General features: G+C 39.6%; 1 protein-coding gene across 4 annotated transcripts in view; it reads right to left on the bottom strand.

The window, feature by feature from the left end:
* The window catches only part of BCAT1 (branched chain amino acid transaminase 1), a 104720-nt gene that overhangs the window by 48047 nt on the left and 32301 nt on the right, over nucleotides 1-24372 (bottom strand). For 2 of the 4 annotated variants that reach the window (XM_045873747.3, XM_054507146.2), the window contains exons 2-5: nucleotides 23367-23438; nucleotides 13253-13453; nucleotides 4925-5035; nucleotides 2465-2584 (exon numbers count right to left, since the gene is read on the bottom strand). In XM_045873747.3, the coding sequence (XP_045729703.1) occupies nucleotides 2465-2584; nucleotides 4925-5035; nucleotides 13253-13453; nucleotides 23367-23438 (504 nt within the window). Of the gene's footprint in view, nucleotides 1-2464; nucleotides 2585-4924; nucleotides 5036-13252; nucleotides 13454-17465; nucleotides 17512-23366; nucleotides 23439-24217; nucleotides 24289-24372 lie in introns of those variants that run through there. The other 2 variants (XM_064591495.1, XM_064591496.1) reach the window with 2 other exon arrangements.

Here is a 24372-nt window from a genome sequence, read left to right as displayed (position 1 = left end):
GTTTCTGAATTACAGGTGATTGTTTTCTGCCTGTACCTTTAATTAGAAAAATTCTAGTTGATATAAATATACCAAATGTAAATAATGTCGACTTACCAAATGATATCCGTTATTTCCTTTGATTCTTAACTTACTGCTTGTAAAGCAGATTTAAAAAATTTTTTGATTCCAAACCATAATCAAATAGGTAAGTTGAAAGAGTGTAGTTGGAGAGAACTAGTTGGCAAGGCTTTTGTCACTGAGATTCTTAAATTTAGGCATGCATCAGAATCACCATTCTGACCTACTCAATGAGAATCTCTGGGAATAGGGTCAATACGTGTATTTAAAAAAAAAATACCTGGGTGGGGGCAACTGACTACTGTCAGTTAAGCATCCAACTCTTGATTTCGTCATGATCTCAGGGTTGTGAGATCGAGCCCCGCATCAGGCTCCATGCTAGGGCTAGAGCCTGCTTAAGATTCTGTTTCTCCCTCTCCCTTTGCCCGCCCAATCAAACAATCAATTAATCAAACAAACCTGGGTGATTCAAATGCAAAAAGTTGAAGACCACCAATAGAGAGGATTATTGTGACAACATGTTGGACTATAAAATCAGGTTTAAAAGCTTGTCTAACTCTAGATTAAAGGATTCCAGGAGTCAGAACAATTTACTAAATCACAGAACAAAATATGCTAGGAAACTACAGACCAATACCTTTTAGGAGCATTGACATAAATTCTTAACAAAATACCTGCAAACTGATACAAGATCTAATATGAATTATTCACTGTAACCAAGTACGATTTAGTCCAGGAATGCAAGGTTGTTTTAACACCAAAAAATGAATATAACAAACATAACTATAGAATAAAGGACAAAACCACATAATCATGTCAAGACGTTTAGAAAAAGCATCAACAATATCCAATATCCATTCATAACAAAAACTCTCAACAAACTTGGAATAGAAGAATCCGATCTTAGAGGCGGAAAGTACTTCAGAATAAATGCAAGACAGTGCTTCCAGAGTAGTAACAATGTTTCAACAAACTTTAAAAATTGCTTCTTCCTATCCTAAAATATAAAAACTAAAAATATATAAATAAAAATATAAAACTAAAAACTAAAACTTCATTAATATTAAAATGTCAGAGACATAAGGAGTAGATAACTTTTTTAATTGTCCCAATTCTTCCAAATTTGTTAGGGAGACTGCAATTCATGAAATTCATTATCTAGATTCTTAATAGTCTTTCAAAAGGCATCAAAAGGATGCCAAAGGACCACTTAGGTATTTATTCTATGGCCTTATGTATTTCCGTACTTCTTGCATTCAGATGACAGAGTAGAGAACCTGGTAAGCATACAATTACCTAGTAGAGAGCAGAATGGCTAGACTATATAGCAAAAGAGTGCCATCTCATTCTCCCTATTCCTAAAAATCTCCATATGCCACAGCCCCTTCACTGCCCACCCACACTCAATCTCCCCACCTCAATCATCCCTCCATACCACTCTCCATAAAACCAGAGCTGCCTAGAAGAGGAAGGAGACAAGTGATAGGGTCTTTATAAGGCATCCTCAACCCACACAAATGGCCTTAGCTACTCCAGGCATGTCCTTCTTTGGCAAGGGCACCCACCAGTAGACTGGGACCTACCAGCGGATCTTATCGGCATGATGTGTAAAGCTACAACTCTAGCTCTCAAGTTCCTTCCCTAACTCCCACTGTGAACTTCATTTTCAGTATTTCCTGTGGGGGAAGAGTTTTCCACTCCCACTCCTTGGTAATCCCAGGACTTCAGGAAAATGAAAATAAAAAGCAGCAGCTCTCCCTCCTCCAAATTTCAAAACCATTACCACTTCTGCCTTGGAGAACTGTTGCCAAGACAAGAGACATTACACTGAGGAATGCCTCTGAGGACACTCAGGAAAATATGAGGAAATATTGGCGAATCCTGATTAAGGAAGGGCAAACAGCCTTGCTCATTGCTCATTCCTGACTCATCTACATTGGTAACTGTGGCTGCTTCTGTATCACAATGGTGGAATTGAGTCGTTGCGACAGAAACCATAAGGCCCACAAAGCCTGAAATATTTATCATCTGGCCCTTTAAAGAAAATGTCTGCTGGGGCACCTGGGTGGCTCAGTCGTTAACCATCTGCCTTGGGCTCAGTTCATGATCCCAGGGTCCTGGGATCGAGCCCCACATCGGGCTCCCTGCTCCACGGGAAGCCTGCTTCTCTCTCTCTCCCACTCCCCCTGCTTGTGTTCCCTCTCTCGCTGTCTCCCTCTGTCAAATAAATAAATAAAATCTTAAAAAAAAAAGAAAGAAAATGTTTGCTGACACCTGGTCTTGATAACCAGGAGAAAGGAGTCATTTATGATGTTTTGGGGGGCTATTTCAAACTAGATATTAGAAGTTTCACACATGAATAAATGATAAGTTGCCCACCCAGAAACGGGGAGTCAGTTTGTACCTCAGTTCCGATGAACGTAGGACGAATATACAGACTAGCAGATGTTGAATAGGGGACCCATTCTTGATCCAATTTCACAAGCTGTTTAATACACTCTAAAAGCTCTTCCTTGTCAAATACCTGAAGGAATGGAAAACATAATGAAGAGTGGAATTTTCCTCCACTGTAGCAATAAGTAATGATCCTCTTGAAAGCTTTAGACTGTTAAAAAAAAAAAAGTAGTAATAATAAAACCAACCAAGAATCTTTTTCTGTCATTTTTTTACCCCCAAATTGTGATGGGATGATGGATTACCTACGTGGAGGAGATAAAACAGTGGATCCCTACCTCTTACCATAGTAAATATCAACTACAGTTGGATTATACATTTAAATGCGATAAAACATTAAGACTTTTACAAAGTAAAAATTAAAAAATACCTCTGTCACCTTAAGGTAGGAAAGCATTTGTTTGTTTTTTTAAGATTTTTTTATTTGAGAGAGAGCGCATGCACAAGAGTGGAGGGAAGGGACAGAGAGAAGGGAGAGAGTCCTTAAGCAGACTCTGAGCTGAGAAGCAACAAATTGGGTGAAGTTATTCATAATCCATAATTAACCAAGGATCATAACTTGAATATGTTAAGATACTCTGAAAATGAGTAAGAAAGACACAAATGATCTAATAGGAAAATGGGCAAAGGCAAAGAGCAGTTTATTTCTAAGGAGAAAAAGGCTTTCATATACTAGATGGGTGACAGTTTGTAAAATAAGTAGTTTCTACTCACTTAACAGGGCAAAGAAACATACTTTCAGAGATGTATGTCATGGGTTATGCAAGGTTGAAATGAGTCAGAAACACACATCCAAGTAGAACTCATGATACCAAGAATTGGCTACTTAAATGAGAACTTAGAACAGCAATCACAGCACAATAATATAGGAAATCGGGACTGCCAATCATATAGGACACATCATCACCCTGAGTCACCGAGGATTTAGTGGAAATAGAACTTGACTAGGAATTAAAAAGACTTGCACCCAATTTCTTGCCCTGTCCCTTTACTCTGTGACTTTAGGCAAGTCGTTTATGCTCTAGAGGTTTGAGTTTTCTTCTAGGTACAAAGGTCCTACTAAAATGTACAACACATACCTTTTTTTTTTTTTTTTTAAACCCATACCTTCTTGAGGCTCACTGTTATGATTAAACAGAGAAGGAATGTATAACCACATAACACAGTTTATGGCAGAGCTGTGGTCCAACAGATGTTATTGCCCTTTTCTTCTGTCCCCACTTTAAAGTATTTCCTGGTAATTTGTCTGTACTGGCACAAGTGTGAAACTAGTCCAAAGAACTTACCTTCATCTCCCTTTTGGCACTATATTATGGCCTCTGAAGGAGGTGGGTGAGCATGGGTTACAAAAATAGGGAGGAGAAGGAAGAGCCCGGCTAAAAAGAAGTAGTTAGTTGGGCTTCTTCAAAGCATAGCTAGGGCTAGGCTCCTAAAAGTTAGGCACACAGAATTTGTAAAAGAAGAAAAGGACTCCTTCAGTTCAGAAAGGCAGCCTAGTCACGTCTCAGGGAAGGGAAGTAATCTAAGACACCTCCTACCTAGACATGAGCCTTAGGATCTAAATCCAACCCACCATGTAATGAATTCTGCTCTTTACAAAACAATGTTATAGACAGTCACCAATGGCCATGATAAACCATTCGATATCATTTTCTTAAAAAAAAAATAAAGCCTGGGGTAAAATAAATTAAATCATTGCAAACTTGCTAGTGTCCCAAGCAATTAGGCAAAATATTCCCAAAATATCTGTGTGGCACACCCTATTTTCCATTTCACATATTATAATTTCATAGGGTCTTCAAATTTTATTGATTTTAGTTTAAGGTATATTTTTCTTCCTTATCCTATTATCTCTTACATACACATTAACACCCCATGGACATTTACGAAGAAACAGATTGTGGAACTGCCAAGTGGTATTGGTTATTTGCTTGTATTTTTACCTCACTGATTACCAAGTAGATCGGAAGTAACTTAAGTGTTCATATGGTTTTTACTGAATATTGATCTAACTACAGTTGGCCCTTGAACAACATGGATTTGAACTGCATAGGTCCATCTGCATGTGTATTTTTTTTTATATAGTACAGTACTGTAAACGTATTTTCTCTTCCTTGTGATTTTCTTAATAACACTTCCTTTTCTCTAGCTTACTTTGTTATAAGAATCAAATCTATAATATATATATACACAAAATATGTGTTAACTGTTTATGTTTTGGTAAGGCTTCCAGTCAACAGTAGGATCCTGGTTAAGTTTTGGGAGGATATTCAACTGCCTGGGGGTCAGTGCCCCTAACCCCTGCATTATTCAAGGGTCAACTGTATTCAGAAATGATTTGTTTTGTGGTAAATTCACAGTGACCCATTACATCAAGAGAAACACCAAAAAAAGTCCTAAATTTACATACCGGCAAAGTGGTCCTCACAGCAGATCGGTGCATTCTATCCATGTTGAGGTTTGGCCGAAACAGTCGAATTTTATTATCTACTCCTCGAAATGCCTTCAATCCCTCAAACAACTAAAGATAAAAAGAGAAATAAATCTTAGGGGATAACTAAATGAAAACAATCTCTGTGTTTAAAAGACTGACTTTTCTATGGGCACTCATATTCTTCATCATGCCAAGCTGTTGACATAGACCAAAGATCTCCAAATCTAAAGAAGCCAACAGTTGACAGGCTGGTTACCGTAGCTGGGTTAAAAAGAAATTCTTTTAGTACCAAAATCTGATAGGAATTCAAAGTCATCCTTTCCTTAGCAGGAGCCACATTGCCAAGTAACACCTCCACGGAGGTGGGGAGAACACATCTCCAATCACACAACATGGGCTAACTGCCCAGTCAATGAAAATGGACGCAAAGAACCCATTCCTGCCACCCTAAACACGCATGCATCCTTTCATTTAATCTGGCTCATACAAACTCTGGATAGTAGATAATCTAGATGTGATCAGGGCTGGTTTATACCCCAATCACAGAAGCCAAGCAGCTCAAGACCATCCTATGGTAGGGCCAGGCCACCTTTCTCAAAATGCCACGCCAGACAAACCACTGGGCAGGGATGTTAAAAGACTCTTCTGAAGTAGCTACATACTGATAAACGCAGAGAAAAGAGAAAAATCAATAATTTTAGTGGGAAATTTTAACACTCGTTCTCTAAATAACTGACAGAACAAACAGGCTGAAACTCGGCAAAGATATGGAAGATTTGAACAACAGGAACAGCAAACTAACCTAGCGGACAGACAGAACCCTGCACACACCACCTGCAGAATGCATGCTTTTTTCACACAATTTCCAACCATAAACCAGAAATCAGGATCAGAAAGAGGACAACAAAATGTCAACATTTTGGAAAGGAAGAAACTCATCACTAAATAAAGTGCGAGTCAAAGAAGAAAAATAAGGGAATTTAGAAAATTTGTTGAACTGAAGGATAGTTGGGCCCTTAGAAGCTTGTAGCCTTAAAGCTCAGCTCACATGAGAAAAGAAATCTAAATCATGTAGCGCAATTTCAAAGCACTAAATTAGATTTAAGGGCAAATATGTAACTTATTAAATGGAACAGGAGTAAAGCTTCAGTTAAAAGAGAAGGTTGTCAGATTTTGGACTTGGTTGAGAACATCTGAAACAAAAAGGCATAGTAAGCAAAATGTCATACAAATTTTTTCTAAAGTAAAGCTGGTGAGGTTATATTGTTAGTAAATATAAAACAAAATTAAATTTTATTTAATTTTAAGAAAATTAATACATTTTAATTAGTAAATACAAAACAAAATTAGTACATACAAAACAAAATAAATTTTTAACTTAAATTTAACTGGAGATAAAAGAAAATAACTTCATAGGGTTCCATTTACTTCACTTTAATTTTAAAATTGTATGCACCTGATGTAGGTTCAAATATATGTTAAAATTATATGATAATCTCATTAAGCAACACAGATGCAAAAAGTACTTCCACAAATCAAAAAGACAACATGATAGAAAAGTGAGCAAAAGATCTGAATAGGCACTTTAAATAAGATATCCAATTGCCCAATAAACCTATGAAAAGGTGTTCAACCTCTTAGAGTAAAGGAAATTAATATCACAATAATGAGATGCCATTACACGGAAGTAGCTAAAATTTTAAAATCTGACCATATTAGGAGTTGGCAAGGTTTTGGAACAGTGAGAATGCTTATTCATGGCTGGTGGGTATAAATATTAGTCTCCCATCCAAGTACTAACCAGGCCCGACCCTGCTTAGCTTCCGAGATCAGACGAGATCGGGCACGTTCAGGGTGGTACGGCCGTAGACTGGTGGGTATAAATATTGGTAAAACCACTACAGAAAAGAGTCTCCCTTTTCTTATAAAACTAAAGATACATCCGATGACTTAGCAGCACTATTCCTCGATATAAGCTTACACAGTATTTCTCAAATCTTTTGGCATCAGGAGGTCTTTAAACTTTTAAAAATTATTATTGCTTCTCGGTCTTTTGGCTAAGATCAAGTGTAAACTTTTAAAAATTATGAAGGCCCCCAAAAGCTTTTATATATGCAGTTATTCTATCAATAATTACCATATGAGAAATTAGAAGTGAGCCATTTAAATTTATTTAACAATAATAAACCGTGACATGTTTAACATATTTTAATGAAGACTACCTATATTTTCCAAAAGGATTATTGTTAAGTGTGGCAGTTTTTCATTACTGTAAATCTTTAAAGGGTGGCTTAATGAAAGACAACTAGAGTCTTATATCTGCTTTTGCTCTTGCAGTATATTGTTTTGGTTGAAGTACACAAAGAAAATCCCAATCTCACAGATACGCACTTGAGAAAGGGAGAAGTATTTTTGATAGCCTTTTCAGATACCTGTGGTTATTCTTCTCTGATACCACTTCAAAAGTTGACCAGTGGTGGTTCCTTGAAGGTTAGCTGCAATGCGGAATTTGAAGCCTTATCAATAAAGTTTTCATACTCTGTTAACTTATTAAAATCCAATAGTGTATCAGAGTTCAACTAAAGAAGCAGAACAGGAGATACCTATATTATTACCAGATTTATTATAAGAAATTGGCCAACGCAATTGTGGTGGCTGACTAAGCAAATCCAAAATCTGTAAGACAGGCCATCAGGGAGAGAAGATGACAAGCAGGCTGGGACGCTCAGGTGATTAGAAAGGGAGAGACAAAGGAAAAGAAAGCTAGGTCTAGCTATGTGTGGAGTCTCTTACCTCACAGAAGTCCTAAGGTTGGGCTCACCCAGAATAATTTCCCTTTTGATTAACTTTAAGTCAGATGATTAGGGACTTCAATCACATCTACAAAATTCCTTCACCACAGCACCTAGATGGGTGTTTGATTGAATACCTAGAAGAAGGTTATGTGTATGCAATAAAATGGTCATGCCTCCCTCTGTCCTCCATCACTCACAAGAGAATGTCTTGTAGGTATTCTAACTAGAAGGAAACTAAAAATCAAATTCTGGGGACTGCAGTGCAGACTAGCCAAACTGACACATCAAAAGCCATCACAGTCTATCTTGCATTTTGAATGGATCTTAAGTCATGCATAAATTTGTAATGTCATGCAATGGTTATTTGGAAAACATTGGTTCAAGTTATGCAGATCTTCCCAAGGTTAACACCTTTTTCATACAACGTATTTTTTTACATCTGTTAATTTTATACTAACATCATCAAAAAACTCTCTAAATAGTGGAAAGGCTCAAGCTTATGGTGGTGGATACAAATTTTCCAAAATCCTAATTTTTACTTGTAAGCTAGAATTTTATCAATGGCAACAAATATAGTCCATTGTTTTGAAGTGGCAGACTCACTTTGTTCATTTTCAAGAAGACACGTGCAAAATGCCCAATTCTGTGTAACTATACTTTGTTCTTTCAAGTAAAATGGTTCTAAGATGAAAAAAGCAGCCGATTCAGCTCACAACACACACACACACACACAAATCACACAATTACTTTTCCTTGAGACAACTGTAGTAGTATTTAAGGATGTAGAAGTGCTTTAGGCAAAGTTTCTATTTCACCACACAGATTAAAATGACATTTACTCAAGTCAAAATTTAATAAATTAATAATTATTGCCACTTCACCAAGAACATTCTTAAGTAAAGCTTATGTTCTTTATACTTTAACACTTGGCAGTAAAGAATATAATGGCTTGGGGCGCCTGGGTGGCTCAGTCGTTAAGCGTCTGCCTTCGGCTCAGGTTGTGATCCCGGGGTCCTGGGATCAAGCCCCGCACCGGGCTCCCTGCTCCGCGGGAAGCCTGCTTCTCCCTCTCACACTCCCCTTGCTTGTGTTCCCTCTCTCGCTGCCTCTCTCTCTGTCAAATAAATAAATAAAATCTTAAAAAAAAAAAAGAATATAATGGCTAACTAGCAGAAGCTGGTGTCAGAGTCTTACTGCAAATGTCAACACACAGTGAAAAAGAAAAATATGGTCTTGGTGTTAATGTGAAGTGTTTTAACCTTGGCAACCTCTTGAAAGGAGCCCCATACTTTAGAGGGCTTCTCATCTCTGCCTTCCTCCAGCTGTGACCTTTCCTTGGGGCAAGTAGTCATCTGGACCCTGAGCTCCTTTTTCAGACCAGGCTCCAAGTACCCACTTCCCTGGAATTCCCTTCCCAAATGGCCCTGATCCCATTTTCAGAGCCTGAATGACTCTCCTTAGGTTCATCCTACTGAAAACACATAGCACCACTGGTGTGCCCATGCCTAAGACCAACGGATGGCCAAGGCTCATCCATTTGCACATAGTATAGGTATCTACACATATGTGTATGAGGCTCTTTGTGGCACAGGATGGAGCCAAGGCAGGAAGAGGTAGTGGGTGAACCACCGGGTTTCTGTTTGTACTTTTGTCCCAGGCCCCACTGATGTTCATGTGGGTCCTGGATGAATAAATCTTACATAATATTGAGCTCAAACAATACACACACACACACACACACACACTTTATATTTCCATTTACATAAAGTTTCAAAAAGAGGCAAAACTAGGGGTGCCTGGGTGGCTCAGTCGTTAAGTGTCTGCCTTCGGCTTGGGTCATGATCCCAGGGTCCTGGGATCAAGCCCCGCATTGGGCTCCTTGCTCAGCGGGGAGCCTGCTCCTCCCTCTCCCTCTGCTGCTCCCCCTGCTTGTGCTCTCTTTCTCTCTCTGTCAAATAAATAAAAAATCTTTAAAAAAAAAAAAAGACTAAAAAAGGGCAGAATTATAGTGTTAAAGATAGATACAATCTAAAGCACTCATTTGTTAAGTATTCATTAAATAACAGTACGTTACCCATTTTTTGTCAAATTATGTTTTGACTCTCTCAACCTGAAAATGAACTACTATCAAGTTTCATATTTTGCCCAAGTTCCCTACTCATGGTTCATATTTCGCTATTTGAAATCTTCACATATGTATCTATTAAAAAATACTTTCATGGGATGCCTGGGCGGCTCAGTCAGTTAAGCATCTGCCTCCGGCTCAGGTCATGATCCCAGGGTCCAGGATGGAGTCCTGCATCTGGCTCCCTGCTCAGTGGGGAGCCTGCTTCTTCTTCTCCCTCTGCCTGTGGCTCCCCCTGCTTGTGCTCACTCTATCAAATAAATAAAAGCTTTAAAAAATAAAAATAAAGAATACTTTCATAATTAATAAAAACCACATGTAGTTGCAGATCTCAAAATAAAATGGATTCTAAAATCAATAGGGCTGATTAATGGAGGAGAATGATATTTAAGAAGACTGCTCATATATTCACTTTGGGGTTAAAAAAAATACAACTACAACTATTTTTGAACTTCCAAGTCAGGTTGGCATCCAATAATGTAGTGTCCATAAGGGGATCAGTATAAAAGAAACAGTCATACCTGTGAAAAAGCATAAAACATGAATGTTTCAAGCACATGTGGGAAGAAAATTTTTGTAAAAAAGTATCTGCCTGTTAGTGGGGGTTAAAAGATTAAAAAAATATTTTTATACTGAGGGCAAGATCGTGGCAGTTTGCTTGTCATCCTATCCTAAGCACACTGCACAGGCCCAGGGAACCAAGTAGACCCTCAGCATCCATTGGACAAGTAAGTAAATAGGAAATTGACTGAAATGCCTCAGAAAATTCCAGGATCCAGTTTCTCTGCACGAGGCATATCCCTGTGCACTTCCTAAATCCCTATGACAATGTCCTAATATTTTGCCTGCTAAACCTAAGAACCCAATCTGACAAAAAGCAAACTAAATGTGTTCCTCTACCTCCCCATTTATCCCTGATACATATCACAGATTGCATCTCCGAAAATAGCCACACAATATTATCAGTCCTACATGCTCTTCTGGAACCTCAACATTCCTCATCAAGAAAGGTGTATCTCCTTTTTTTTAACTTGAGCAGGCCTTCGTGATGGCCAGGATGATAGTTATGACAGAAGTCATGGTGTGTGATTTGGGGGTTAGGACATAAAAAGAACTAGAAGCTTCCATCTGGGCTCAGTGTCTTGAGACACACAGCTTAGAGCCCGTGGTGCCATGAACCAAGTCTGACTACTCTGAAGCCACCATACTTGAGAGACCACGTGGAGAAAGAGGGATGCTGGCAGAGCCTCAGCTTTTCACCCCCACCCTTCTGAGTTTCCCCACCCAGGCACCAGACAGGAGTCAGGAAGCCTTTGAACGGACTCCAACCCCAGTCACTATCTGACAGAAACTGCATGTGAGACCCCAAGCAAGAACCACTTAGGCCATCCTAGCCATCAACCCCCAGAATCACGGAAGATAAAAACAAAATGATGGTTGTTGTTTTAAGTCATTAATCTGTTGCATTGCAATCAACAACTGATGTAATATACAATCTTCTTCATGCAAAACACTTCTTGTATCTATATTGTCAGTGGAACAGTAATAATATAGAGAAGTTTTCAATTTTCATTTGACAAAGGATAACGGTAATTAAAAAAAAAAAAAGTTTTAAACTCTCCTGGTCACAAAAATCTAAACTGGCAAAACTAATAAGCAAACAAGCTTTCTAGCTCCTCTAATTAGATTTCCAACAAGTTTTCAAAAGCCAGCGGCCATCAAAATTGTTTTTAGCTTTCAAAAATCACATTAATCCTTTCTCAGGTACTTCCCATAGGCCACCAGTTCTCAAAGTGTGGTCCCTGAAGCAGCAGAATGAACGTGGCCTGGGAATTCAGGGGAAATCAGAAACTCGGAGGGGAGGACATGTGCTATGTTTGAGACCACTGCCCTAAGACTTGCCATATTCCTTCTTTCAATTTTTTTAGGCCCTTCCTTTATTTCATTTGCTCTTTATTATACCCTATGACACAGGCATATACCCACTCTTATTTTATAGTTGAAACTGAGGCTTGGAGCAAATAATCAAAGAACTCATCCAAGTTGATACAGTGAAGACACAGAGCTCATCCAAGTTGATACAGTGAAGACACAGAGCTGGGAAGAGAAACTAAAGATGCAACAGCCCGTGAATACGTCTGGGCACCGAACAGGTTTCCAAATTATTCAAATTTATAATTTTGAACACATCAATTGGACAGGCCTCTTCGGAATTTTAGTGTATATGTTTAGGAGTGATGTCGCAGGGAGTAGGAACTCAGCATTTGAACCCTGTCTCCTCCCTTAATACTGTGTAATCTTGGCTGAGAAACTTCACTTTTCTGAACCTGCTTCTACAACAGATAAGGCTGTTGTAAGGGTTAACAACAACAGCTAACAACTGGGCTCTCATTATGCACCAGGCATGGCTGTATCCACTTACACAAATTACCTTACCTTATCCTTATACTAGCACTATGAGGTAAGTATTATCCCTATGTCAATTTTATAGGTAAAGAAATTGGAAGCACAGAGTGATTTTAAATAAGCTTCCCAAGTCATAGAGCTCCCTAGGGAGCAACAGACACCGAATCTGAGCCAGGAAGTCTGACTGTAGAACCTGAATGCTTAACTGTTTTCTCACTTAAAATAATTAAATGAGATGACCCATATAAGGTGTGGAGCACAGTGCTGGAATTTAATAAACACAAGTAATTTTATCATTACTGTTATGAATATCTACTACTTTTACTCCCTTAATAGGTAGGCCACTGCTTATTTCCAGCACCCCAATATTCTGGGAAAGATGTCCAACACATTAAAAATGAGTAAAATAAAATGTGGGTCAAGAGAATGAGGAGTGTATCATGGATCTCAGTGTGTATCCTGACAAGGACTAGAGAAAGCATTCTCGACATATTTAATATTTTATGCTTATAATTACTCCACTCATGCCTGAAGGATGACATTTAATTACATGTCTCTTAACACATACACCTGCACATTAATGCTGGTCATAAAAACATGCAGTAAGCACTAAAATCTAACTATAATACTGTGCTCAATGACACCTTCTCACTCATTAGAAGATCTGAGAAGTGACTTAGTAAAATATTAACAGTCCTGGATTTTTGCTTGCGAATTTTCTTATCTATTATCCTTGCATTTGCTGCAAATGATTTTTTTTATTGACATTATGGAAAGTTCAAGATTATCTAAAAGATTAGTTCTTAAGACTTACCTTCAATCCGACTGTCTATGGGAAAAGTTTTAAAGACAGTTATGATTTCCTCAAGTCACTATGATAAAGCCCATCCTGCCCAAAAGCTATTTTAGCAGGAAGAGCTACTCCCTACTCACAGTGAAGATCTAGTACATCACCATCACTGATTCCCATGTACTTACTTCCACTGCATAGTGGAAAGTTGATGAGCCAGGGTGCAATGACAGGTTTTGAAGAGGCCTGATACGCGGTTTCTCCCATCCAAACTCTGAGGACCACTCCACCGTCAACATGTGATCCGTGAAAACAGTTCCAAAAACCAGAGTGCTGGGGTCTGGTTTTTCCTTTAAAATGGTGGCTGGTGTGATTATTAGATCTTTAGCCTGGGGAAGAAAAATCGACATCATTAAAGAAAAGTTACTGAACAGCCACTGGCTGGATGATAGAGAGGGTGAAAAGACAAAATTTAGGCCACTGGCCACTAAAAAGTGAAATCATGTGACGTTTAAATGCTGGCAATGAACTCAGAAATTTAACAACACTACGTGAGCCAAACAAATCATGTTGGCATTCAGAATTTGGCTTGTTGTTTGAAATCTCTGTGCTGAACACTGCCTAATAAAGACCAGAACCAAATTCAATGATATTTAGAAACAGGGACAAAATAGCAGATGGGGTAAAATAATGGAAAAAGGAGAACACATGCCTTCACTCTCACTACAGGACTCCTATTGAGCACTGAGGAATGAGGTAAGGGGTGTCTTCTAGAACAATGATAACAACACTCATAATGATTTGTTAAACTAAAATTAAAGTCATTAAGAATTGAATCTCTTGGTGATGGCTGTACTCCAACTCTCTCAAAGAATTCTTGGCATAAAGCTTCAAAACCTTCTGGGTGCATCATAGAAGAAAGGAGCAGAATGAAACAAATATTTTCCTCTTTGAAAACAGAGAAGTAGAGAATGAACACCAAGATATAAATCCTCTATTCTGTGTTGAGGAAACAGTGAACAAAGGGCCTCTTCTTGAGAGAAAGATAAATAAGAGTAATAGGGAACAACTTCACACAGAAGCATTACACCAACTCTCCACAAAGCCCATTACAAATGGCCCAACACACACACACACACACACACACACACACACCCGAATCACAGCACCATCTCTAACTTCACAACAACTGTAGACTGCCAACAAAACCATGGGGGGAAGGAGCTTTTTGATCAGTTAAAAGACAATATTAACCAGGGACAGGTTCTACTTGTTAACAGGATGTAAGGAAGGTCAAACTCCACAAAAGTACTCATTGCCCCCCAAAATCAAGTACAGGAGTTCCCTTTAGATCATCGGCTCTTATCCTTATATTTAAGATGAGCCAGGGGCACCTGGGTGGCTCAAGTCACTTAGTTAAGCATCTGATTCTTGATTTCAGTTCAGGTCATGATCTCAGGGTCATGAGATCGAGCCGCGTGTCAGCTCCATGCCCAGCATGGAGCCTCCTTAAGATACCCTTTCTCCCTCTCCCCCTCCCACTCCCAGCCTCATGCACATGCTCTCTTTTAAAAAAAAAAAAAAATCCAATTGCTTCTGATTAATTCACTGCCTTACACATGCCTTAGTCATTTGATATATTATGAATGATAATCGGTTTTATTTTTATAATAATATTCAGCTGAATGTATTCTAAAACAACAAGAAAGCTCATATTACGGGGAAGCCTAAGGCACTAAAGACAACATATTACTGTAATTTCCAGATTTAGTAATGCTACTTTGGAATATGCCAATAAAATGCCAAATTTGGGGGCAAATGGACTTTCTTCTACCACTATTTAATTCAAATAAGTAACTTAACTTAAAACCTTTTATTAAGTGCAAAAATATAATTTATTTAAAGGGATATACTCCAGCTCAATTATTTTGCTCCTTGAATCCCATTTCTCTCCCTTTATCCTCTAGACCTCATCCCCCAAGTAGAATTTGGGCAAATTTCACCTGCAGGCTAAATGCAGCCTTCCAGCCTGTTTTGTAAATAAAAGTTTTATTGCAACACAGTCACACTGTTCTTTTAGTTTTAGTGATGGCATAGTCCACTAATAGTGACAGAAACCTTATGGCCCTCAAGCCTAAACTATTTATTATCCGACCCATTAAAAAGTTTGCCAGTCCCTTGAGACTGTTTAGACAAGAACTGAGTAGATATTCCAGTTAAATCTCCGACCCTACCTAGCACAGTGCCTCACACATACAAAATACAGTACAAGTTATCTTAAATACTCAAAATAACATTCCGCTGATTTCAAATGTACTCCCCGATAGATGACACACTCATCCGCAGAAGATGGCCGGGATTTAAAGTGAGTAAAATTCTAACATAAACTTTTCGTTACATGAATGGTTTCACAGTATTCTTGCACAATGAAGCACTTAGGACTTTGCTTTAGTGAGCTTTTTTTAAGTGGCTTTTCTTAGTCCTGGGCTAAGAAAAATCTGTAACTATATCAATATAGTAACACAAACAATGCAAATTTTCACCTATTAAGATCATTAGTAAAAGCTTCTCAATAACAGGGGAGGGTAGTAAGACCCAAAACAGAAAGATGAGAGTAGGTAAAAATGGAGAAGTGAGAGTGTGAGTAGAAGACGTGAGTTTTTTCTGCTTGTTGAATTTGGGGTACATCTTCAATATGGCAAAGGCAACAGACCTTAGCCTTTCCCCCCAATGACAGAACCATTACTTCGCATGGTTCTTCAAAAGTAAAATAAAAATCACCTTCCCCGTTATTTCTATCATTAGCAAACCAATTCTCCCATGAGCTAATCAACAAGAAATCAACTACACATGATCCTTATACTTTTCAGGATTTCTAAGCTTTCCAATAAATAACCACCTGCCATGAAAACAAGAGGCCTTGGAATATATATTTTATATCAATAACAATCTACATAATTTAAAAACGAGACTATGGCCTCATATCAAACAGCTGTAGGGTGATTTTATTTTTCCTTCCCTTGCTCTTTCTTATCTGCTTTCTTATTCTTAGTATTTTGCCTTTTTATTCACTCAGCACCAGCACAATGGTTCACAGGCACTGCACTAAGTAGGCACAAGAGATCCAAAGATGCCCCGTGGCCCAGCCCCTCCTTCTCAGGCAAGTTCACCGTCAGCCGTGGACAGAAATAGCCACTGTGAGCAACTATTACTCATTCAACCTAGTATCTGTCGAGCTACTGTGCGCTTACTGCTATGGGCCCAAAGGAATCTCAGGGAATAAAACAAGTCCTGTTCTCTTAGTGCAGGGAAAACAGTATAAAGAAATAAGTGGATAAAGAGAGGTCAGGAGGTGATTAGTGCTATGAAGAAAATGAAAGCTGCTTAAAAGGATAGAGTGGGGAAGAAAAAGCTTATTTTTCATGGAAAGGTTGGGAATGACCTCCCTGATGAGGTGTCCTTTGAGCAGAGATTCGAATGAAGAAGGTAGGCCATGTAGATATGTAGAGGCAAAGTATTTGATGCAGAGGAAGCAAGGGCCCAGATCCCGAGACGGGGATGGACTTGGCATGTTCAAGGAACAGGAAAGGCTCAGTGTGGCAGGAATTCAGGAAATGTGGGGGAAAGGGAGGGGCAGAAGATGTCACAGAGGCACTGTGGCTGCTGGGGTAGGGGAAAGGGAACTTCATCCTATACTGACCAACATTCCAATTCTCCATGGGTTCTGACTCTGTGCAATCAAGAGTGTACCCTGTCTGGGGCACCTGGGTGGCTTAGACAGTTGAGAGTCTGACTGGATTTCAGCTCAGGTCATGATCTTGGGGTCCTGGGATCAAGCCCCACGTTGGTTTCCACAGGGAGTCTGCTTGAGGATTCTCTCTCCCTCTCCCTTGCCCTCTCCCCCTCCCCCCACCCACACATGCTCTCGTTCATAAATAAGTGAATCTTTGGAAAAAAATAAAAAGACTGTACCCCATCTTTTTTCCCCAGGAATCTTTACCAAAGAGGCTACTAGCAATTAAAATAACCCCAGTTTACCCCTTTACTCCAGGCAATTTGAAGTAGCCATCAGGGATAATACTAGAGACATGGCTACCATGCTTCCTTAATTTTTTAAAAATACGAAGGAGCAAAGCAGGAAGGGGGAGATGTTTGATGGTGGTAAAATACAAAAATCTGGGTAACACTGAGCTCTTTCCTTAAGCCTCTACATTTCCTCCTCTGCATAGAGATCCTCAGCCCTGGCTACACATTGGATTTAACTGCAAAGCTTTTTTTTTTTTTTTTTTTTTTTTTTTTGCAAAGCTTTTTAAAAACACTAAACCACAGTCCATTCCAGAATTGAACCAGAATCTCAGAGGGATAGGGCAGGGGAGTGGTTGGTTGGTTATTCAAACTTACCCAAGTGATTCTAACTGGGCACTCAGGGTTCAGAACCACACCACATTATCTCCCTTGAAGATTTCAGCAACCTGAAGAGCAATGATTTCCAACATTGGCTACTGAATTGGTTCACCTGGGAAGATTTTTTTTTTTTCTTAAGGAAATACCGCTGCTCATGCTGTACCCAAGATGCACAAAAACTCCGGAAAAAAAGAAAGAAACCCAGGAGTGGGACTTCACATCAATTTTCACTGAAGGCTCTCCAGGAGATTACAAGGCACTGGAAGGGCTGAGAACCACTTAAGAGATTCAAGTCTCATTTGTGAATTCTTATCAAAAGCCATACATTATTTTGTAATCACAGGACCTTGGTTATCTCAAACTGAACGTATCTAAAATAGAGCACATATTTCCTCCAAAACTTGATCCCTATTTCTGATATCATATTACATTCTACTTTACTTCTTAATCCTTCATCTAATAAAAGGAATGCATGTTTATTATTTAAAATTCTACCATAAAGGGAAGAAAAATGGAAAGTATAAAATTCCCAACTTTCAAAAAATGTCAATAACATTTCCAACTAGTACCCTGGCCACCATGTTCCCACTTCCCAGACATGACCTCCATTAACAAATTCATTGTGCATGTTTTCCTATATTTTCTTTACATCTTCATTACTTTCAAGATGATTTACCCTTCTCAACAACATTCTCCCAGCCCTCAGTTTCCCCTATCAGTAATTGAGACACCTGTACTTTCAAGAATCTCTTTAGTAAGTCTGATGCCTCAATTTCTACTACCCTGTCAGTAGCAACTATCCTGTATCTCTTCCCTATCATCTTTCTGAACATAATCACATGCTTGATCATAATCTTCAATGTCCATGAATAGAATAATGGCCATAGATAAGTCCAAATATTTTAGCTGCAAAATCAAGTATCCCAAGTATGGCATTAACTTCTTTGTTCAATTCTACCTCTCACTAATGTCCAGCATTAACCTTTTACTTATCACTTAGCAATGCATTCAGCTGCAAGTAAGTCAAACACACAAATAGGAATTGGTTTTCTCACGTAAGTCTGGAGGAGCCAGGCCTGGCAGTACCCCATAATCCCAAGGCCGTGTGATTTTCTGAGCCTTCTCATCAGAGTCAAAAGAAAGCTCATTATGGCTGTAGCTTCAGCTTTAATGATTTTCAAGGTCCACAGATAGGGGAGGAAAATGATAACAGCAGACAAGTCTATTTCCTCTGATCACAAGAGCAAAATTTTCCCAGGAATTTCCATATGCCTCATTGGTCAGAAATGTGTCACACTGATCTATCTAGCTGCAAGGGAGGCTAGCAGGGCAGGTCAGAGAACTGCAAACAGCATCTGTCAACAAGGAACATGGGTGGGCTGTACTGGGGGTACACACCCACCAGTGCCTGAACCCTGACTAGCTCTTAAGCATTGTCTACATGCCTCTGTTTAACATGGAAGGACTACGGGGCGCCTGGGTGGCTCAGTTGGTTAAGCGACTGCCTTCGGCTCAGGTCATGATCCTGGAGTCCCTGGATCGAGTCCCGCATCGGGCTCCCTGCTCGGCAGGGTGCCTGCTTCTGCCTCTGACCCTCCCCCCTCTCATGTACTCTCTCTCTCTCATTCTCTCTGTCTCAAATAAATAAATAAAATCTTTAAAAAAAAAAAAAACATGGAAGGACTACACTTGGCTACAGATGCCTTCCCATCCTCACCTCTTCTTTCTCCCCCAACATTTCCTCCATCTGTAACACTGGACATGTGGTGTAGCCAGTTTATCCCAACTCCTTTCTTCCTCCAGGAGGAAGTGTGGAGCACCCCATCTGGCCCAGCAGGCTGGTGGTATCCTCAGCTTTTCAAACTACCTAGCAGTTGCTCATACAACCCCTCTATTTGGACATCCCAACCCCCTATAAAATCTTTTAATTAATTTGAACAATTAGAAAAGGGAGTCATTTCTTTAGATTATGTTGGACTCTCATTTAGCACAGTAACTATTATACACATCAAATATGTGCTAATAATTCTGTTCTAAATTTCGCTAAACATGGATTGATCTTCATGGTTTTGGATATCTCAACATAACAGACTGCTATAGTTTTTTAAAATTGTGGGTGCTGGGGCGCCTGGGTGGCTCAGTCATTAAGCGAATGACTTCGGCTAAGGTCATGATCCCAGGGTCCTGGGATCGAGCCCCGCATCAGGCTCCCTGATCTGCAGGAAGCCTGCTTCTCCCTCTCCCACCCCCCCCTTGTGTTCCCTCTCTCGCTGTGTCTCTCTCTGTCAAATAATTTTTTAAAAAATCATGTGTGCTTGCTGTATTTCATAGAAGACCCTTTTGTTATTACAAATCCTTAAAGAACCAACTTTAAGAATGACCATGGCCCAGTATATAATTTTTACTTTTCTGAACTCTGTCCTTAAAATATCTCTAGGACAACCCACAGTGATCCACTGGCCCTGTGAGATTTAGTTAATGGCAAAGATATAGAATAAGGTGTTTTTATGCTGGACTTCGTGCTCTTGTAATTATAACTTGATACTACTATTTAAGTTCCTGAAAACTGAATACAAATGATTAAATTACCAGGTATTCTATTTTAGTAAGTGACTATATCCTTTTGTAAGATGTGACTTATTAATGATAGGAATAGCAACCCTCTAACTTTCTAATTTGTAAATAAGGATTGCACTACATGCAGTTTTTTCAAAGTAATACACAACTGAGTGCCTTCAGAATTTCATCAAGAAGTCTAATTTCCTTCACTTAAAACAATTTCTGGGGTGCCTGGGTGACTCGGTTAAACATCCGACTCTTGATTTCGGCTCGGGTCATGATCTCGGGATCATGTGATGGAGCCCCCAGGGAGGGCTCCATGCTGAGTGTGGAGCCTGCTTAAGATTTTCTCTCTCCGTCGCTCTTTGCCCATCCAGGCAACCCTCCCCCCACGTGCATGTGCTCTCTCTCTCAAAAAAAAAAAAAAAAAAATTCTGTAATTCTGGAAACTGACACTAACAGCTTTTAACCTAAGCTCCAAGAGAAATTACCTAAGAATATTAAATCAAAACAGTTAGTAAACTGAATGAAATTCAAAAATAACCAATATTACCTGAAGGTTTGTGAATGGTTTTGAGTAGCTGTGAAATCTAGTTCTAAGGGGAAAAAAATCTTTGGCATAAAGAAACAAATTTTGCAAACAGTTTTTATCACTGTTTAGAAACCTTTTTCTACATTTCCTTTCCAAAGATGGATAAAAATAACAGTCTTTGTAAAATGATACTTTCTCCTGCATAATTAATCTGTCTCCTTCCAGTGCTCCATGTTCTCTGATGACTTCAAAGTCAGGATGTTTCAGGCCATATGCTTGTGGAAGAATTTGGAAGGCCACAATGACTAGACTGTGAAATGACAAGAAGTATTGACAAAAACAAAGCATATTAAAAACAACAACTTCCTAACACAAAATTCATGCTTGGGTAACCATCTGCTCTGAAATGGGGAAGGCCGGAGCAGGCTAATGCAACCTGGTTGCACCTGAGCTCTGTATTAGCCAGCATTCAGGCCACATCTCTTGTTCACCACTCAGTATCGTATCCATACTTCTCTGCATTGGACACACTTAAATGTTTAAAAGCTCTCTCTGCATTACATCAGGAAATACGTAACTTTGTTCTACAATAAGTACACTTTTCTTACTCTATTTGGAAAGCCTTAGGTGCTATGTTCATTATCTTTTAGAGATATTCTTTTAAAATCTAATAGAGGAGTGCCTGGGTGGCTCAGTAGGTTGAGCAGCCGACTCTTGGTTTTGGCTCAGGTCATGATCTCAGGGTCCTGGGATCGAGCCCTGCATGGGGCTCCATGCTCAGCAGGGCAGGGGGTCTGCTTGTGGATTCTCTCTCTCCCTTCCCTCTGCCCCTCACCCAGCTTGCTTGCTCACTCTCTCTCAAATAAATAAATAAATCCTTAAAAAAGTCAAATCAAATCTAGTAGAAAGGTATGAAGAAGAGAATTACAGATTTGGAGTGTCACATTCTGTGGAGATCTATAAAGCAGGGGAAAGTGGAAGAAATAGACAGCTGATCTCTTTGAAACAAAGAAGGCTCTGGAGTTCATAGAAAGATTTTGTAGGATTCCCCAGTAATAAGGCATCTCATTTCTGGGCCTTGTTGGGAAACTGCATCCTCACTTTAAAATGACTGCATCAAAATGGGGGAAGGGATGCAATATGAAAACTACCCATAAGAAACTCAAAAGGCAATTTAAAAATACAAATGGAGTAAATAAAGAAAAAAATCTTTGCTTTTTGTCAAAAGCAAAAATAGTCCTATAAAACCCACCATTTCCCCCCCAAATTATCAATCTCACTTTTCATTTGCCTCATTATATATGCACTGTGAATACAACCACCATTACAACTCATGTTTTAATATGTAAATACAAGCATAGAATGTCAGTACACCCCCCTTTAACTAAAACCTAGTATACAGAATCTAAATTCAACAAATAGATTATTTATATTATGAATTTTTTAAAAGATGTATTTGAGAGAGAGAGCTTGAGCACAGGGAGTGGTGGTGGGGGGTGGGGGGGGGTGTAGGAAGAAACTCCTGCAGACTCCTCGCTGAGCTCTAGCCCCATGCAGGGCTCAATCCCCTGACCCTGAGATCATGACCTGAGCTGAAACCAAGAGTTGGATGCTCAACTAACTGTGCCACCCAGGGGCCCCAACATTATGAATTAATTTTAACTTTGTAAAAATTCTCTATGTATAAAAATATAAAGGCCTTTCAGGGAAAAATCACATTTGTCTATATACCCTTTGAGGAATATACCTACTATATAAAATAACCCTGAGAGAGTATCAAATAGTCCATTTTATCTCATTCTTTCTAGAATCCATATCTCAATACCTACGTCCCCAGAATGTATTAAAACTTAGTCTTCATAGACTAGCAGAGTAGATTAGATCAGCTATAAGGCTATAGAGGATATTATCTTTAAAGGACCAGGAATATTATGGACAAATAAACTCAATGACTTATTCTAGTCAGGAAATTACTATATTTGAATCTATCTATCTACCTATTTCTTCTTCTTTTTTTAATCTTGAGAGCAGAGACCTTATCTTGAATTTATCCTCAGATTTCCAATGCCTACCACATAGTAAGAGCTGGGTGTGTGGGAAATTGATGAGTCAAGTTTCCACTCCCTCTCTGAACCCTGCCAGGATGTGAGATCATTAGGACACTCTGTGCTATGGATGACAATTGACAGTGACTGAAATAGGCAGGAGAGAGGAGGGAGACTTAAAAGAGAAGCAAAACCCTCCATGGTTGGTGGGAAGCAGTGGGGTGGGGTGGAGATAAAGATTCATAGAGAAAATAATAATACACCTTATAGTTGTATTTTTATGATTTTCAAAGTGCTTTTACAAGATTCTCATTTGCTTATTAGTCGTCTGGGAAGTTATGAGGTTATTTAATATATAAAACCCATAATTCAGAGAGAAAGTAAGGAAACACAACAGATTTACTGCATAATGTTAGGTGTTGCTTTAAAGAGAAAAATTATAAGTGTAACTTTTTCCACTAGTGAAGGGTTATACTTATTTATACAATCAGATAAACCTCTAGGTGAATATTTACAAATTAACTGTTTTCCAAGAAAACAGTTATGATTCATGAAATGAAATAAACAACTGCCAGGTAATTTTAGATGTGAAGATATTACTGCTCCCCAAATGATCCCCCCCCCCAAGAATGGAATTTAAAATGTATGGCAGCATATCTAAATTACTATATAACGCACCCGGGAAAAATTGCCCAAATCTCAACAGGAAATAGATTCATTCAGTTGATTGTTGTTTCACTTAACCTCTGGCAAATAACTTACCTTGAAAGTCCCCACCACCTCCTTTGATCCCGCTTCTCCGGTACATTCTGGGGAGCATCCGTTATTGCAGTCCTTAAAGAAGAATTAAATTCATTAAGTACAACCAGGTGGGTAACTGCGGCCTGGGGTAATCAGTATCACTCACCATCACACCGCGGGCTCCGCTCAGGTACCCAAGCAAAGAGGAAAAGGAGGATCAAGCACCCAGGCAGCAGCCCCAAAGGACAGCGTCCTGGGAGTGCTGTCCTTCACTTTCTACCCAGCTGTTTTCGTCCTCCACCGCTGGCTTAGGGCAGGCTGGTTAAATTCCAGGGTCGCCCTACAGAGCCAGGGTTCACCAGCAAAGAACAAGAAGGTAGCTGTCCCCCTTATATCCGAGTAAATAGTCTAGACTAGGGTTTTCAGCCATATATAGAAAAATCTCCTGGGCGCTCTCAGCCTCGTGGTCCTATCAATCACTGGCGCACAATAGCAAGACTGGAAAAGGGATGAGGACGAGAATGAACCATTTTCTCCAAGGGCAGGGTCCTGCAATGCAGGCGCATCGACACCAAACCTCACGGGTTAAGGACAAAACCTCAGGGAATTAGGAGGTAATTTAAAAGATACTTAAGGACACAATGGAAGTGGGACGAATTGGGAAAAGGTGCAGACCTTTAAAAATAAAATAAAATAGAAAAAAGCCTAATCTGCTATATAGCTACGTGCGGGGGGGTGGGGAATCCAAGGAGACAGAGGGCTGCGGTCAAAATCTTCTGGGGTGGCCAAAGCACGCAGGATGTGGCTGTCAGTTCTGGCAGCCCAGAAATTCCGCTTCTCCCTCCTCCCCCAAAGCGGCTTCCATGGCGAACCTCACGTTCCCCGTGGCTGTCCGCGCCGCGCTCCGGAGCGGGTCACCGGCTGGGCGCTAGAACTGGCCGGCGGGGGCCTCTCCAACGCGGAGTCCGCTGGCTGGAGGTCTAGATTTCGGTTAGGGTTGGGGAGAGAGGAAACGCCTGGGTGGAGA

The sequence above is a fragment of the Mirounga angustirostris genome, unplaced genomic scaffold, assembly GCF_029215605.1.
Source record: "Mirounga angustirostris isolate CCGP_5_RB_7025 unplaced genomic scaffold, mMirAng1.0.hap1 SCAF_5, whole genome shotgun sequence".
Lineage (NCBI taxonomy): Eukaryota > Metazoa > Chordata > Mammalia > Carnivora > Phocidae > Mirounga > Mirounga angustirostris.
Note: the sequence above shows the minus strand (reverse complement) of the source record. Positions and strands in the feature narration are given on the sequence as shown.